This window comes from Zonotrichia albicollis, chromosome 1 (genome assembly GCF_047830755.1).
Source record: "Zonotrichia albicollis isolate bZonAlb1 chromosome 1, bZonAlb1.hap1, whole genome shotgun sequence".
Lineage (NCBI taxonomy): Eukaryota > Metazoa > Chordata > Aves > Passeriformes > Passerellidae > Zonotrichia > Zonotrichia albicollis.
Genome location: NC_133819.1, coordinates 14,910,472 through 14,923,187, shown reverse-complemented (window position 1 = coordinate 14,923,187; position 12,716 = coordinate 14,910,472). Strand labels below are relative to the sequence as shown.

Sequence of the window (12,716 nt, the reverse complement as noted above, 5' to 3'; positions counted from 1 at the left end):
AAACTTCTCTTTCCTATTAAAAATATACCTCACATTAATAGTGGAGAACATCTGTAATGATTTAGGGTGCTGCAGGCAGAGCTTTTACAGAACATTCCACCATGGTAAAAATAAACTCTATGAACAATGTATTTAGGCTAATACTTGGGATCAAATATTTATCATACAAGCATTAGGTAAAAAATTTAATTTATTATTTGCCAACTTGGCAATACCGTTGTTCATTGGGCTTTTCTCTTAAGTTTTTAAGTGGGAAGTGTTAAAAGTTGTTAACTAGATCTGAAGCCTTTTTGGTAGCCATTTCCAACACCACAGAACAAGCCAGTCAGAGTTCAAGTTTGCTGCATTTATCTGGCCAGGTTTTTACTGAGTTCAAATATCTTCTGAGTTTGTGCTGATGAACAGCTATAAATAACATTTCAAATTGTGTCTTGAAGGCAACAAATGTACTTTTGCAAACACAGGAGCCAAGATGGTAAACAGGCTTTCCAACTACAAGGCCTAAATCATAATTAATGTTGCATTTAAGATTTTTAGGGAAATTGAGAAGAACAGCTAAATCTGAAATGACAAAAATGCACTGAATTAAGCAAACTGTGTTTAGTCAAGTTTTTAAATACCATTATGCTACCAGTTCTTCCAAAACATGGCATAATCTGGCATCTTAAGGGACTTGACCTATGCTAGTGTCTGTAAAGAGTTTTTAAATACTTGGCTAGAGGGAGATTTGGCAATGTGAATTACTGAATCTCATTTATGTTCTTTTTGAACTTAATTTTGTATCTTGTGTCTTGTTTTTCACACTTAGTAAAAGAAGATGAATGTGATTCTGATGCAGAGAATGAGCAAAACCATGACCCTAATGTTGAAGAATTCCTTAAACAAGAAGATACAGCTGTTATCTACCCTGAAGCACCTGAGGAGGACCAGAGACAAGGCACGCCAGAAGCCAGTGGTCAGGATGAAAATGGTAAATATGTCATCAGCTCTGTTCTTATGAAACCAGTTGTACTCACTCCTTGACCCAAAACTTCTGCTGGGCTTAAGAAGACACCAGAGCATGTACATGAAACTACAGAGGAAAAGAATCTTAGTTAAATAATTGTAAGAGGATAGGATCATCATGCAAAAAACATTGCCACTTGATTTTGCAAACAAGACATGCACTGGGATTCACTTGTATGAGTACCTAAATGATAACTTAGTCATTGAAGAGAAAAGTTCATGCATTCAACAGAACAGAATAAACATTTATTAAACAAAATAGAAGTAAAGCAAAATAGTACAAATTTGTATAAGGATAACTCAAGGAGAGTTATAACATATTTCTTTCCTTTTTTATATTTCTAAACAAAGCTCCCAATAGGACCTATTAGATAGAATTTCTTTTATTGGGTAGCCAGTTTACAACAGGCTTTTGGGTTTTTTTTGCCTGAAGGGACAGCAACAGAGAAAAAAGAAGCATTGTTCATATAAAAATGTTTTTGTGGTAAAAATAATGACCTGTTGTTGTTTTTACATAGATGTAGGTTTTTTTCCTCTGAAGAAGGTTCATGCTTAAGGTGTTCTGTGTGAGATGAGTGGTTACACTTTGTTCATTTCTTCATCATGAAGTATTTGAAGATGAATGCTGTTGAGATTGGTTTGGCATTCTGTGTTTTCTCAAGTGTTAGCTTAGATGGCTTGTGTCAATTGGGATATTTATGATTTTTCAAGAAAAGGTAACAGCCTACATAAATGGTTAGGATTTGTGTTCTAATTGTTTTAAGAAATGAGTATAACTGAGCAGATAGATGTAAAGATAACCTTTTTGTTCTGCTCCTCCAGAGATTTTATGCTATTACAGATTTTACTTTAAAAAGTGCATTCATTAATTTAAGATTTTAATATGTGGTTGCAGTGGCACATATTGTCAAGTTAGTTTTACAGACTTGTCATATGATTTCCATGTAATCATTAAAAATACATATTTGTATTAATCATTTAAATTGGACCTATCCCAGTAACTTCACTGAGAAGTATTGTGAAGATCACAAGGCTGAATGATAGTATTTAGTGTTTTAATCATTTTGGAACAGAAAATGCCAAAAATGTAGTGACATTTGGTGAAGATGCATGCTTCCAAACTGGGAAGGTAGACAAGAGAAGTGACAGAATCAGAGTTTTTTGTGATTTTGGGAAACTGGTTTCATTTCTCCATTTCCTCCAATGGAAATAGAATTTAAGCTAACGTGCTTCTGACATTTCCACTGAGTTGTATTTGTGATGAAATGGAGTTTTCTTTATGTCAGATTAGTTGAATTGTAGATGGTAAAAAGAGAATTGAGAGGAAGTATACTTGGTCTACACATGTGGGAATGGCTTTCTTTTTGGACAACTCAGCTAAACCAGGAAAAGCAGAAATGGGTAGAACAACAAAAAAATCCCAGTGGGTAGAGGTTATTTTGATTGTTACTATAACAAGTATAAAGGAACCTACATGACAGAAAAAGTGATTTTTAGTCATAAGGAAAAGTGATCTGATTGCTTTTCACTGTTGCAAGATCAGTGGCAAGTTCAGTGAAAATCAAGTTAGTAAATTCCACACAAACAGAATTAATTGCTACTTCATAGAACATATTACCAATCTGTGGTGATAACTGCTGGAAGAGGTCATGAAGGTAAATAATTCAGAAGTACTTTCTAAAGTACTGGTTCATTTAATGAGCATTAATAATTCTTACAGTTCTGAAACTTAAAATGACAGCGTGTACAAATGTGCCCCTTGTGCGTCAGAGCATAAAATGTTAATCAGAAAAGACCTTGCACCTTGCTCAGGCTCAGCACAGTGCATAGGTGCATCCTTGCAAAATTTCCTTCCTATTTGACTTGAAGCAAGGAAGAGTAGCATGCTCATTGGAGGATATCACACCTATAAATTGGTGTTTTGATCAAATACAGCAAACCCTAAATTTATTTGATCATACCTTTAGTGATAAATTCATAAAGAAGTATTTTATTCAGTGCTTTAAAAATAAATTTTTCAAGGATAGAATGAGTTGCTGTGTGGAGGGCTAAACATGCTGGTAAGAAGGGATGGATCTAAAACTTCATAAATGGTATCTTCTTGAAGTAGGCATGTGAAAATAATTTTTAGCTTCAGTCTGGTTTCACTTTATCCTGTACTAATACAGAAGTACTTTATGAAAGCCAGAAAAATAGATTCCATAGACCACATTAGACTCATATATATGGCCACACATTTGATCTCTCTACTTTCTGTCCTGCAGACAGTATATCCTACTAACACATACGTTTCTGTAAATCATAGAATGGTTTGGGTTGGACAGGACTTTTAAAGGTCATCTAGGTCCAACCCCCCTGAAATGAGCTGGGATATCTTCAGCTTTATCATGTTACTCAGAACCCTCTCCAAGATGGTCTTGAATATTTCCAGGAACGGGACATTTGCCAGCCCTCTAGCCAACCTGTTGAAGTATTTTACCACCCTTATAATGAAAAATTTCTTCTTTATATTTAGTCTCCATCTACTCTATTTTGGTTTAAAACCATTTCTCCTTGTCCTGTCAGCATATTGTGCTGACTCTCCCCAAGGTACATTGGGGCAATAGTGTGGGAGGTTGCATAATACCTGTGGAAAAAATCTAAATTATCGCAAGTCCTTCTCTAAAACAAATGGAGCTTCCAGCAGCTTCGTGTTCTCTTACAGTGATAGGTGCAAATGTAAAGCCTGTTTGTTGCAGGTAGTAACATTTAAGTCTGGTGCACTGTGTGCCCTGTGTAGGAACTCCTGACGCGTTTTCCCAGCTGCTCACGTGCCCGTACTGTGACCGGGGATACAAACGCTTCACCTCTCTGAAGGAACACATCAAATACCGCCATGAAAAGAACGAGGATAACTTCAGCTGCTCCTTGTGCAGCTACACCTTTGCGTACAGAACGCAGCTTGACCGCCACATGACATCACACAAATCAGGAAGAGACCCAGTAAGTGGCATTTGGAGCATGGTTGTTGTCCTCTGCAGCAACACTGTGGTTTGTTATGTGGGCAGAAAAGTGCAGAGAGAGTAAACTGTTCATAGCAGGTCATCTGTGTGCTCATGGTCCAGGCCCAGAGAACACCCTCAAGCTTGCTGCTCAAGTCAGGCTTTTTCTGTAGCTGTCAGTTCTCAATTCCTGTTTTCATTCATCTAGGCACTAGAGTTGTTTTCAGAAGTGCTTTATTGCATTTGTAGATAATTTGTTGGTATTTTTCTGTTCATTGGCTACCATTGCATAAAAATTATGACTTAAATCTAATTTCAAGCCTTTAATGAAACATTTCCTTTTTTTTTTCATAAGTTCTGTTTGAATAATTCACAATTTACTGTAGCATTTTTGCCCTTAAAAAACAAACCATTGTGTTGCTTGAACTGTGAGGTACAGTTTTTAAATGCAATTCATGCTGTAAGACAATATACAAATAATTAGTGTTTAAATATGGTGTTAAATGTGTGAAATATGATGTTAGCACTAAATGAAGCAGCGGAAAAGGCTAAAGATGTTATGAGCTTGTTTTCTCTGGTTCATGGGCTGACCTGAGGGCATGGGTCCCTGGAATGTCTTCCATGAGTTAACCATCTGATCATAACCATCAGAAGATCCTGAGTCTCTGTTCTCCCATCCCTCTTTTTCTTTTCTTTCTTTATCCCCACAATGTCCCATCATCCATCCCCAGCACATGCTTATCAGAGGCGCTCTGAGGCTCAGGAGCCAGCTGAAAGTCAGCAATTTTCCAGAGGAAAAAACAAACAGCTTTTCCACCACCAAGTTAAAGAGGCTGGGAGATGTTTCCTTCAGAGGACAGACTGGAAAGATTCATACCCTCCAGAAATGAAATAGGAAACAAATATAACAGAAAAATTTAAAACTGAATGTAAAAGTAAAGGTACTTCCAACATTTCTGGTAGCACCAAACTACAGGCTGTAGCCCAGAGTAAAGGAGGATGTTTTACTTAAGAAAACCAGAGTAAAGGAGATGCTTTTTTACACATTGGCTTTTAACCTCCCTTCTACAAAGTATCACCAAGTCCAACAATTTAACAGGGTTAAAAATTTATGATACATTTTTGTACGCAAGTGTTCACATGCACAGGTCAATTAAATTGGTACAAAAAATATCAACCATCCTGCTGCAAGGATTTTATTGTCTCACAAGCTTTGGAATAACCTCACCAGCATATTCTGGTTTGGCAGTTCTTTTTTACTCAAATGTGCTTCCCATGAGCAATTAATTTTTGTTTCGCTTCCTTTTTGGCTTGGCTTGCACTTTAAAAGTTACTTTCATCTTACATACATCTTATATTTCTAGCTATAAAATCTAGGAGTGCTATTTATATAATGCTTTTCTTGTGGGCTACCACATTTGTTTTCAGTCTTTTCAGTTACAAGCCTAAAACCGTAAGAATAAAGTAGTTGGGGGAGATAGAAGCCATACTTGCATGCAGTTTGAATGAAAAAATAAAAAATACCAAGTGAGTAAACACTCAGAAGAATTGCTAAAAAGGGTAGTTTAAACTGCATTCCCACAAAAATATTTTAATGGATTTATACTTTTGAAGGCACAATTGTATTTGGTTAATGTTGTTTCTATGGAGTATCTGGAAGTCAGTATTACACCCATGAAAGTGTGTTCTTTTCTCTCCAGCCATAGCCAGAATTAAAACTACAATGGTTTAGATACTTGGTAAATGTGAAATACTTGTTTGTGTATGTTATTATTGCAGAATTGTCATGTCTTCAAAATTGGCTGCACATACATGATTACATAATTTGAGTAATGGAAAATTTTGTCATTAGTAAAGTATAGACCTCCTGGCTGTGGATCTTAAACAGCTGCATGTTTAAAACTTGATTTCTTACTGTTAAAGAACTTCACCTGACCATAGATTATTTGAATAACTTTGTTAGCTGGAGACGTCCATCATGTGACAATCTTGAAATTGTTCTGTACAAAGCAGCAATGAGCAAAGATAAAATCTAGCTTAGTGAAGGCAGTGGAGGGCGTACCTGCTCATTGGGCCTCCTTCTGAGCCAGGGGCAGGTACACAAAACTTTACTCCTGCTCCAGCAGAGAGCTGAGAGCCATCCTGCACCATCTTCTTCTTCTTTCCTCCCTCCTCCCCCTGCTCCTCACGGCACCCTTGGCTGCTTCCACACCACTGACAGTTGGTAGGAGGGGATGCTGTGTGTGTCGTCTGCCTTCACATGTGAAGCACCAAAAGGGATGTTGAAGTGTGAAAAATACTTCTTATATTTGTTTTCTTTTTTTTCTCATCAATTTATGAAGCACCTGTAGGTAGTTTTTCAGAATTTCACAGTGTTGTGCACACTGCTGAGAAATGGCAGTTCTTGGAAACATTATCTGTGAAGAAACCCCTGATATACCTGTAATTTCTGTCTGCCAAATAACTTTGGAGGATTCTCATTAATTATTTTTGTTCTCTGGTGTGAGAGGGGTGGGCTTCAGTCCTAAGCACCATAAACATTTGGTGCAGGGATGTATTAGTTAGGGATGTTATTAGGCTAGTTACATTCCTTAATGCTGGTATTTCTTCTTTCAGTTCTTCCAGGAGTGCAGAAGAATATTCTTTGAATGTTGCAGTTAATTCTTTAATGATCAGATATTTCTTTCATGAGCAATTATGTACTGTGTATTAGAAATATATCACATATCTCAGGCACAAACTAACAATGCTGAGATGGGGAACACCACTTGAAACTGAGAAAAGAAGGTGAAAATATTACAGGTGGTACTTTGGAGAAGTGTTGTGATTTCTCAGTTACATTTAAACAAGCTCCATCAAAGTAATTCTGAGCAGTATTATAAGAGACAGCAAGAAAACTGAACAGAGAGTTACAAATATAAGAAGCTAAGGCAAAATTTCCAAATTAAGATTTGGAAACACTACCTAGCAGAAAGCTTAAAGCACCTCACAGCTATGACTGGGAAAACAGGAAAACTCATTAACATTTTGATAAGTGGAGTATGGACTTCCATGCCTTAGAAATAAAACATTTGATTTTAAAGACTGGAGGAGAAACATTTCTGACAGATTGAATACATTCCCTGATACTTTGTATGAATATTTATGTAGTCCAGGACCTGCAGTAACTGTGTATATCCTGAGTTCTGTTAGCTTGTATAATTCAAGACAAACAGTGGTAACTGATTCTCAGCAGGCTTAAGTAAATCCTGACACGGTCCTCTAGACTCATTGCAGTTGGATCATTTGAAGTGAAATGCAGTGAGTCAGCCACAGTCTTCTAGAACATCATCTTCAAGGGACTTAGAGCTGAAAAGCCATGTGAACTAGCAAAAGACAGCTGGCAAACCTGCTGGATTTGTCCAAACCTGGGAATGAGGGTCTGGTGCTAATCGGGATAAACTCACTGGAGACCTCACTGCAGAGCCCAGGGGGAGGCAGGAAGCAGCTCACCCTGAGCAGGGTGGGAGCAGGATCTGCTGAGAGGCAAAATCTGCAGCTTAACCAACTGCTTCTCCCAGGGGAGCTGTTGGATTAGAGTATGTGGAAGTAATTTAGATGATCTTATTTCAATTTGTCTTCTGTTAAAGGGGGACAGGGAGTAGAACAGGAAGGGTTGATAATTTGGACAGCATATGTCATAGCAGAGAGTTCAGACTTTCATCCAGCAATCTGCAGAGCCACAGGTTCTTCAGATCTGCAGGCATGTCTCACAGCAGGGTCACCATCCTGTGTTTTATCCATCCCTGCTTCTCCAGCACAGTTCTCAGCCCCAGTTGTCATGTCTGTGCTCAGGAAGAGCCCTAGCACCCGGTGAGCATCTGCTCCCAGTGCTGCCAAGTACAGCAGGCCAGGCAGGGGTTCCCTCCATGCTTTCACACCAGAGGCAGCTGATCCACACCTGCTGTTGGTGCTGGGCAGCCTGTTTGTCCCTGGAATCCATGAACAGTTCTGTGCTTGAGTTTATGAGAATTCTTGTCCCAGTTACCAAAAATCTGCAGTGCATCCCAGTAATGGTAGAGTATCTTTTTGCCAAATGAGCTCTATTTAAAAAGGAGCTGCTGGGCTTTTCTAATAAACAAGTTGTTTGAACAGAAAAATTCCTAGCTCCTCTGTTTTATGTTGGTAATTAAGCTGTTTCAACTTTAAAAGTGCATGTAATTTTTGTCCTTAAAAATACACATTCATAGATTTATACAGTTTGTGGTAAAATTACAAATCTTGAACATATGTGTCATGTATATACTACAGATATTTACATGTCTGTCTTAGCTTTTGCTTCTTTTTAAAACTAGTATAGCAATAAAGACAAAAACAATTCAGAATTTAACAATAAATGCTCTCACAAGGCAAAATCTAACAATAATAATCACAGAGCTTCAGTGCAAATGGTGAAGAGGTTTGGTGTTTTGTACTTGGGAAACCCTTCCATATTTTTATTTGTTTTGGTTTAGTTTCTCACATTGATTTTGCAAATTAATTGTGACCAAGAGTACCTTTATTGTCACTAAGCTACCTTCTCTTGAGCAGTCCTGTGGCATCATTATATAGAGGAATCCAAGGCCAACAGTAAGCCCTGAAAGCATGTAAATGGAAAAATCAAGTCAACCGATTAAAGTTTAAACAGGTTTCTATAGACTTTAATGTTTTTCTATCCTGCATGAAATATTCTGTGGGTAGTGGGCTTGGGGTTTTTCCCTAATGGTTTTGCTTTCACAAGTAGAACTAGCATTCATCCTGGAGCTTCCTACTAACATGTCAGTGTAAACTTCACCTGAATTTAGGAGAAGGGGCAACTATATTTTGAGTTTGTTTTGTTTCTTTCTCTTTACTGTATTAGATTTATTCAGAAGAAATGTGTGCCTCCATTTGTACCTGATTTGTAATTTGTTTCCTTTTTCCATACCACCTTCAGTCTCTTACAATTATGGTTGATTCTTTTGGGTTTGTACGGCTTTTTCTATGTTGCAATGTGAAAATAGAAGGTGTTTCTGCAAGCTGCTGTCCTGTGCAATAATTAAGACTTCTTTCTTACAGAGACATGTGACGCAGTCCAGCGGTAATCGAAAATTCAAGTGCACTGAATGTGGAAAAGCTTTTAAATATAAACATCACCTAAAGGAGCATCTACGAATCCACAGTGGTAAATAAATCAAGCTTTGAATTGAGTACTAATGTTACCATTTCTGCTCTTTATAACTTTGTTGTAATAGCAATCTTGTAAGTCTAAGTTTAAAATACTGGTGTTTTCCATATATTTTTCCCTTTGGAATACTGCAAGCACTGACTGCAGCCTTCAGGTCTCTGCGGGGAATATGTAGAAAAGCTCAAGAGGATTTACAGTTGCAACTTAATCTCTGACATTTAAGGAAAACTTGACTTGTCACAGAAGAAATGGGGGCATCTTTCTGGTCCTTTGCACTTGGCTATTTTTCTTCAATGTTTGCAGATCATTCAGTGTGTTACAGGCCTTGCTAGAGAATTTTAATTGATAATAATCAGGACATAAGAACTGAGTGTTCCTCCTGCGGCTATAATTGACATCATTCCAGATTAGTCATACTAAAGTAGACTCAGGACACAATTTATTGGATAAGTTATAAGAAATCTTATATAAGAAGTTAGAAGTTAGTGGTGGTACTACTTTAATGAAGTTCAGTGAAATCTGTAATTGTCAAATAGAGAAATACTGGAACACATGATCGTGTGGGCTCCATCCTATATCTAGTGGATCACAAACATATTAAAGGAGCCTTGGCTCAGAGCTGTACTCTTACTGTTCAATTCACTAGATAAGATTTTTTTTTCCCCCCTCGGACTCTTTGAGAGGTCATTATGATGTATTTGTTCTGGTAATTATTGTTTGATGAAGTTGCACTGTAACCTCGTTAACGGTTGTATATGCCTTTTCTCTTCTCTTTTTCATTTTTCTTCTGTTTAGGAGAGAAGCCATATGAGTGCCCAAACTGCAAGAAACGTTTTTCCCATTCTGGTTCATACAGTTCACACATAAGCAGTAAGAAGTGTATTGGTTTGATGCCCGTGAATGGTCGAGCCCGGTCAGGGCTCAAGATGTCTCAGTGCTCCTCCCCTTCCCTTTCTGCATCACCAGGTAGCCCAGCAAGACCACAGATACGACAAAAGATAGAAAATAAACCCTTGCAAGAGCAGCTTCCTCTTAACCAAATTAAAACTGAACCTGTGGATTATGAATTCAAGCCCATAGTGGTTGCTTCAGGAATTAATTGTTCAAACCCTTTGCAAAATGGGGTTTTTAGTGGTGGTAGCCCATTGCAGGCAACCAGTTCTCCTCAGGGTGTGGTGCAAGCTGTTGTTCTACCAACAGTAGGTCTGGTGTCTCCCATAAGCATCAATTTAAGTGACATTCAAAATGTACTAAAAGTGGCAGTGGATGGTAATGTAATAAGGCAAGTACTGGAAAACAATCATGCTAATCTTGCGTCCAAAGAACAAGAAACAATCAACAATGCATCTATACAACAAGCTGGCCATTCCCTCATTTCAGCTATCAGTCTTCCTTTGGTTGACCAAGATGGGACAACCAAAATTATCATCAACTACAGCTTGGAGCAGCCAAGTCAACTTCAGGTTGTTCCACAAAATCTAAAAAAAGAAAACTCTGTTCCTGCAAATAGTTGCAAAAATGAAAAATTACCACAAGATCTCACAGTGAAGTCTGAGAAAGATAAGAACTTTGAAGGAGAGACCAACGATAGCACTTGTCTTCTTTGTGATGACTGTCCAGGAGATCTTAATGCACTTCAAGAATTAAAGCACTATGAAACAAAAAGCCCTCCTCAGCTTCCCCAGCCCAGTGGAGCAGAAGCTGAGAAACCTGAGTCCCCTGTCCCATCAGAAACCGGGGAGAACAACTTGTCTCCCGGTCAGCCACCTTTAAAGAACCTTCTGTCGCTCCTAAAAGCCTATTATGCGTTAAATGCACAACCAAGTGCAGAAGAGCTTTCCAAAATAGCAGATTCTGTAAACCTACCACTGGATGTGGTAAAAAAGTGGTTTGAAAAAATGCAAGCTGGACAGATTTCTGTGCAGTCTTCTGGACCATCTTCTCCTGAACAAGTTAAATTAAGCAGCCCCACAGACAACGATGATCAAGCAGCAACTTCAAATGTGAGCGAACCCCAGAATGGCACAAGTAACTCACAAAATCCTGGCAGTACAACAAAATCTCAGACTTTACCAGGGGCTTCAACTCTGAATGGTTCACACAGTAGCACGCCATCTGCATCACCACTAAACCTTTCTTCATCAAGAAATTCACAGGGTTACACGTACACGGCAGAGGGTGTACAAGAAGAGCCACAAATAGAACCTCTTGACCTTTCGCTACCAAAGCAACATGGAGAGCTGTTGGAAAGATCTACCATAACTAGTGTTTACCAGAACAGTGTTTATTCTGTCCAAGAAGAACCTTTGAACTTAACTTGTGCAAAAAAAGAACCACAAAAGGACAACAGTGTTACAGACTCTGATCCTATTGTAAATGTAATCCCACCAAGTGCCAATCCCATAAATATTGCTATACCTACAGTCACTGCCCAGTTACCTACAATTGTTGCCATTGCTGACCAGAACAGTGTTCCCTGCTTGAGAGCTCTCGCTGCCAATAAGCAAACCATTTTGATTCCACAGGTGGCTTATGCATACTCTACTACAGTTAGTCCTGCAGTTCATGAGACACCACCAAAACAGATCCAAGCCAATGGAAATCAGGTACTTCGGTCCCCATATTCCTACATGATGTACGTATGATGTATTCAATCTGTACCTCTGCTGAACTAACAGAAAGCTATCAAGGTGAACTAAATAAAAATATAAATACAAGCTATCAGGCTTATTTGACTTGATTGTATATAGGTAATAGATATTACTGTTTGCCCTCTGCAAAGCTAGTTAGCTCAGGCAGCTTGAGTCCAGACTAATGGAAAATGTAATGCATGGACAGCTCAGTTATTCTCCGTATTTAATCTTCTAGGACATTAGTGCTCACTATTCTAAAGACTTTCTAATGCTCCTGATCAAAAAGCAAAATAAAGACATGGCTTTTGTCTTTTGCTGGCTCTGCATCTCCTCTTTCCCCATATTCAGAAAATAAACCCCTTGGAGCTTTTGGTTACTCCTTTTGTGCTGCTCTGCTTCCTTGATTTGCAGAGTAGCTGATTTCATCCTACACTGTAATGTCACTTTAAACAAAATGCAGATATAGTCTCAACTGAAAGTCAGGGAGATATTTATCTTCATCTGCCACTCCTGTATCCCGGCTTGTTCCTCCCTGGGTACACCCAGATGGGATCTAATTGGGGTCAGTCCTCCCGAGAATCACCTGTGAACATTAAGGTAGGGACACGGCAGAACAGAAAAGTGGCTGAGTGTTTCTACTTAAATCTTAGAAATTGGTGGTCTAGCATTTTACTCAGGCTTCTGTGTTGCCAGAGACCGAGGAGCCTTGAAGAGTTACAAGGCTGCTTATATTAAAAATGTGAGGGTAACATGTACATGCTGCTGATGTCAGTAGAAAATACTGTGCTTTTTCAGGGAAGCTTTAGCACTTAAACTGCTTAGAAATACACAGCAGTTATATTTTTGAAAATATTTACTAATGAAAGTACATGAAGTCCCCTGAACTTTGGGTTAAATAGTATTTGTGGTAGT

The 12,716-nt window shown here is 38.4% G+C and overlaps 1 protein-coding gene across 3 annotated transcripts in view; it reads left to right on the top strand.

The window, feature by feature from the left end:
* Positions 1-12,716, top strand: part of ZEB1 (zinc finger E-box binding homeobox 1) — a 120,099-nt gene that overhangs the window by 102,126 nt on the left and 5,257 nt on the right. For all 3 annotated transcript variants that reach the window (XM_005480362.4, XM_005480361.4, XM_014270222.3), the window contains 4 exons: positions 809-970; positions 3,785-3,987; positions 9,063-9,168; positions 9,967-11,777. In XM_005480362.4, the coding sequence (XP_005480419.2) occupies positions 809-970; positions 3,785-3,987; positions 9,063-9,168; positions 9,967-11,777 (2,282 nt within the window). The remainder of the gene's footprint in view (positions 1-808; positions 971-3,784; positions 3,988-9,062; positions 9,169-9,966; positions 11,778-12,716) is intronic.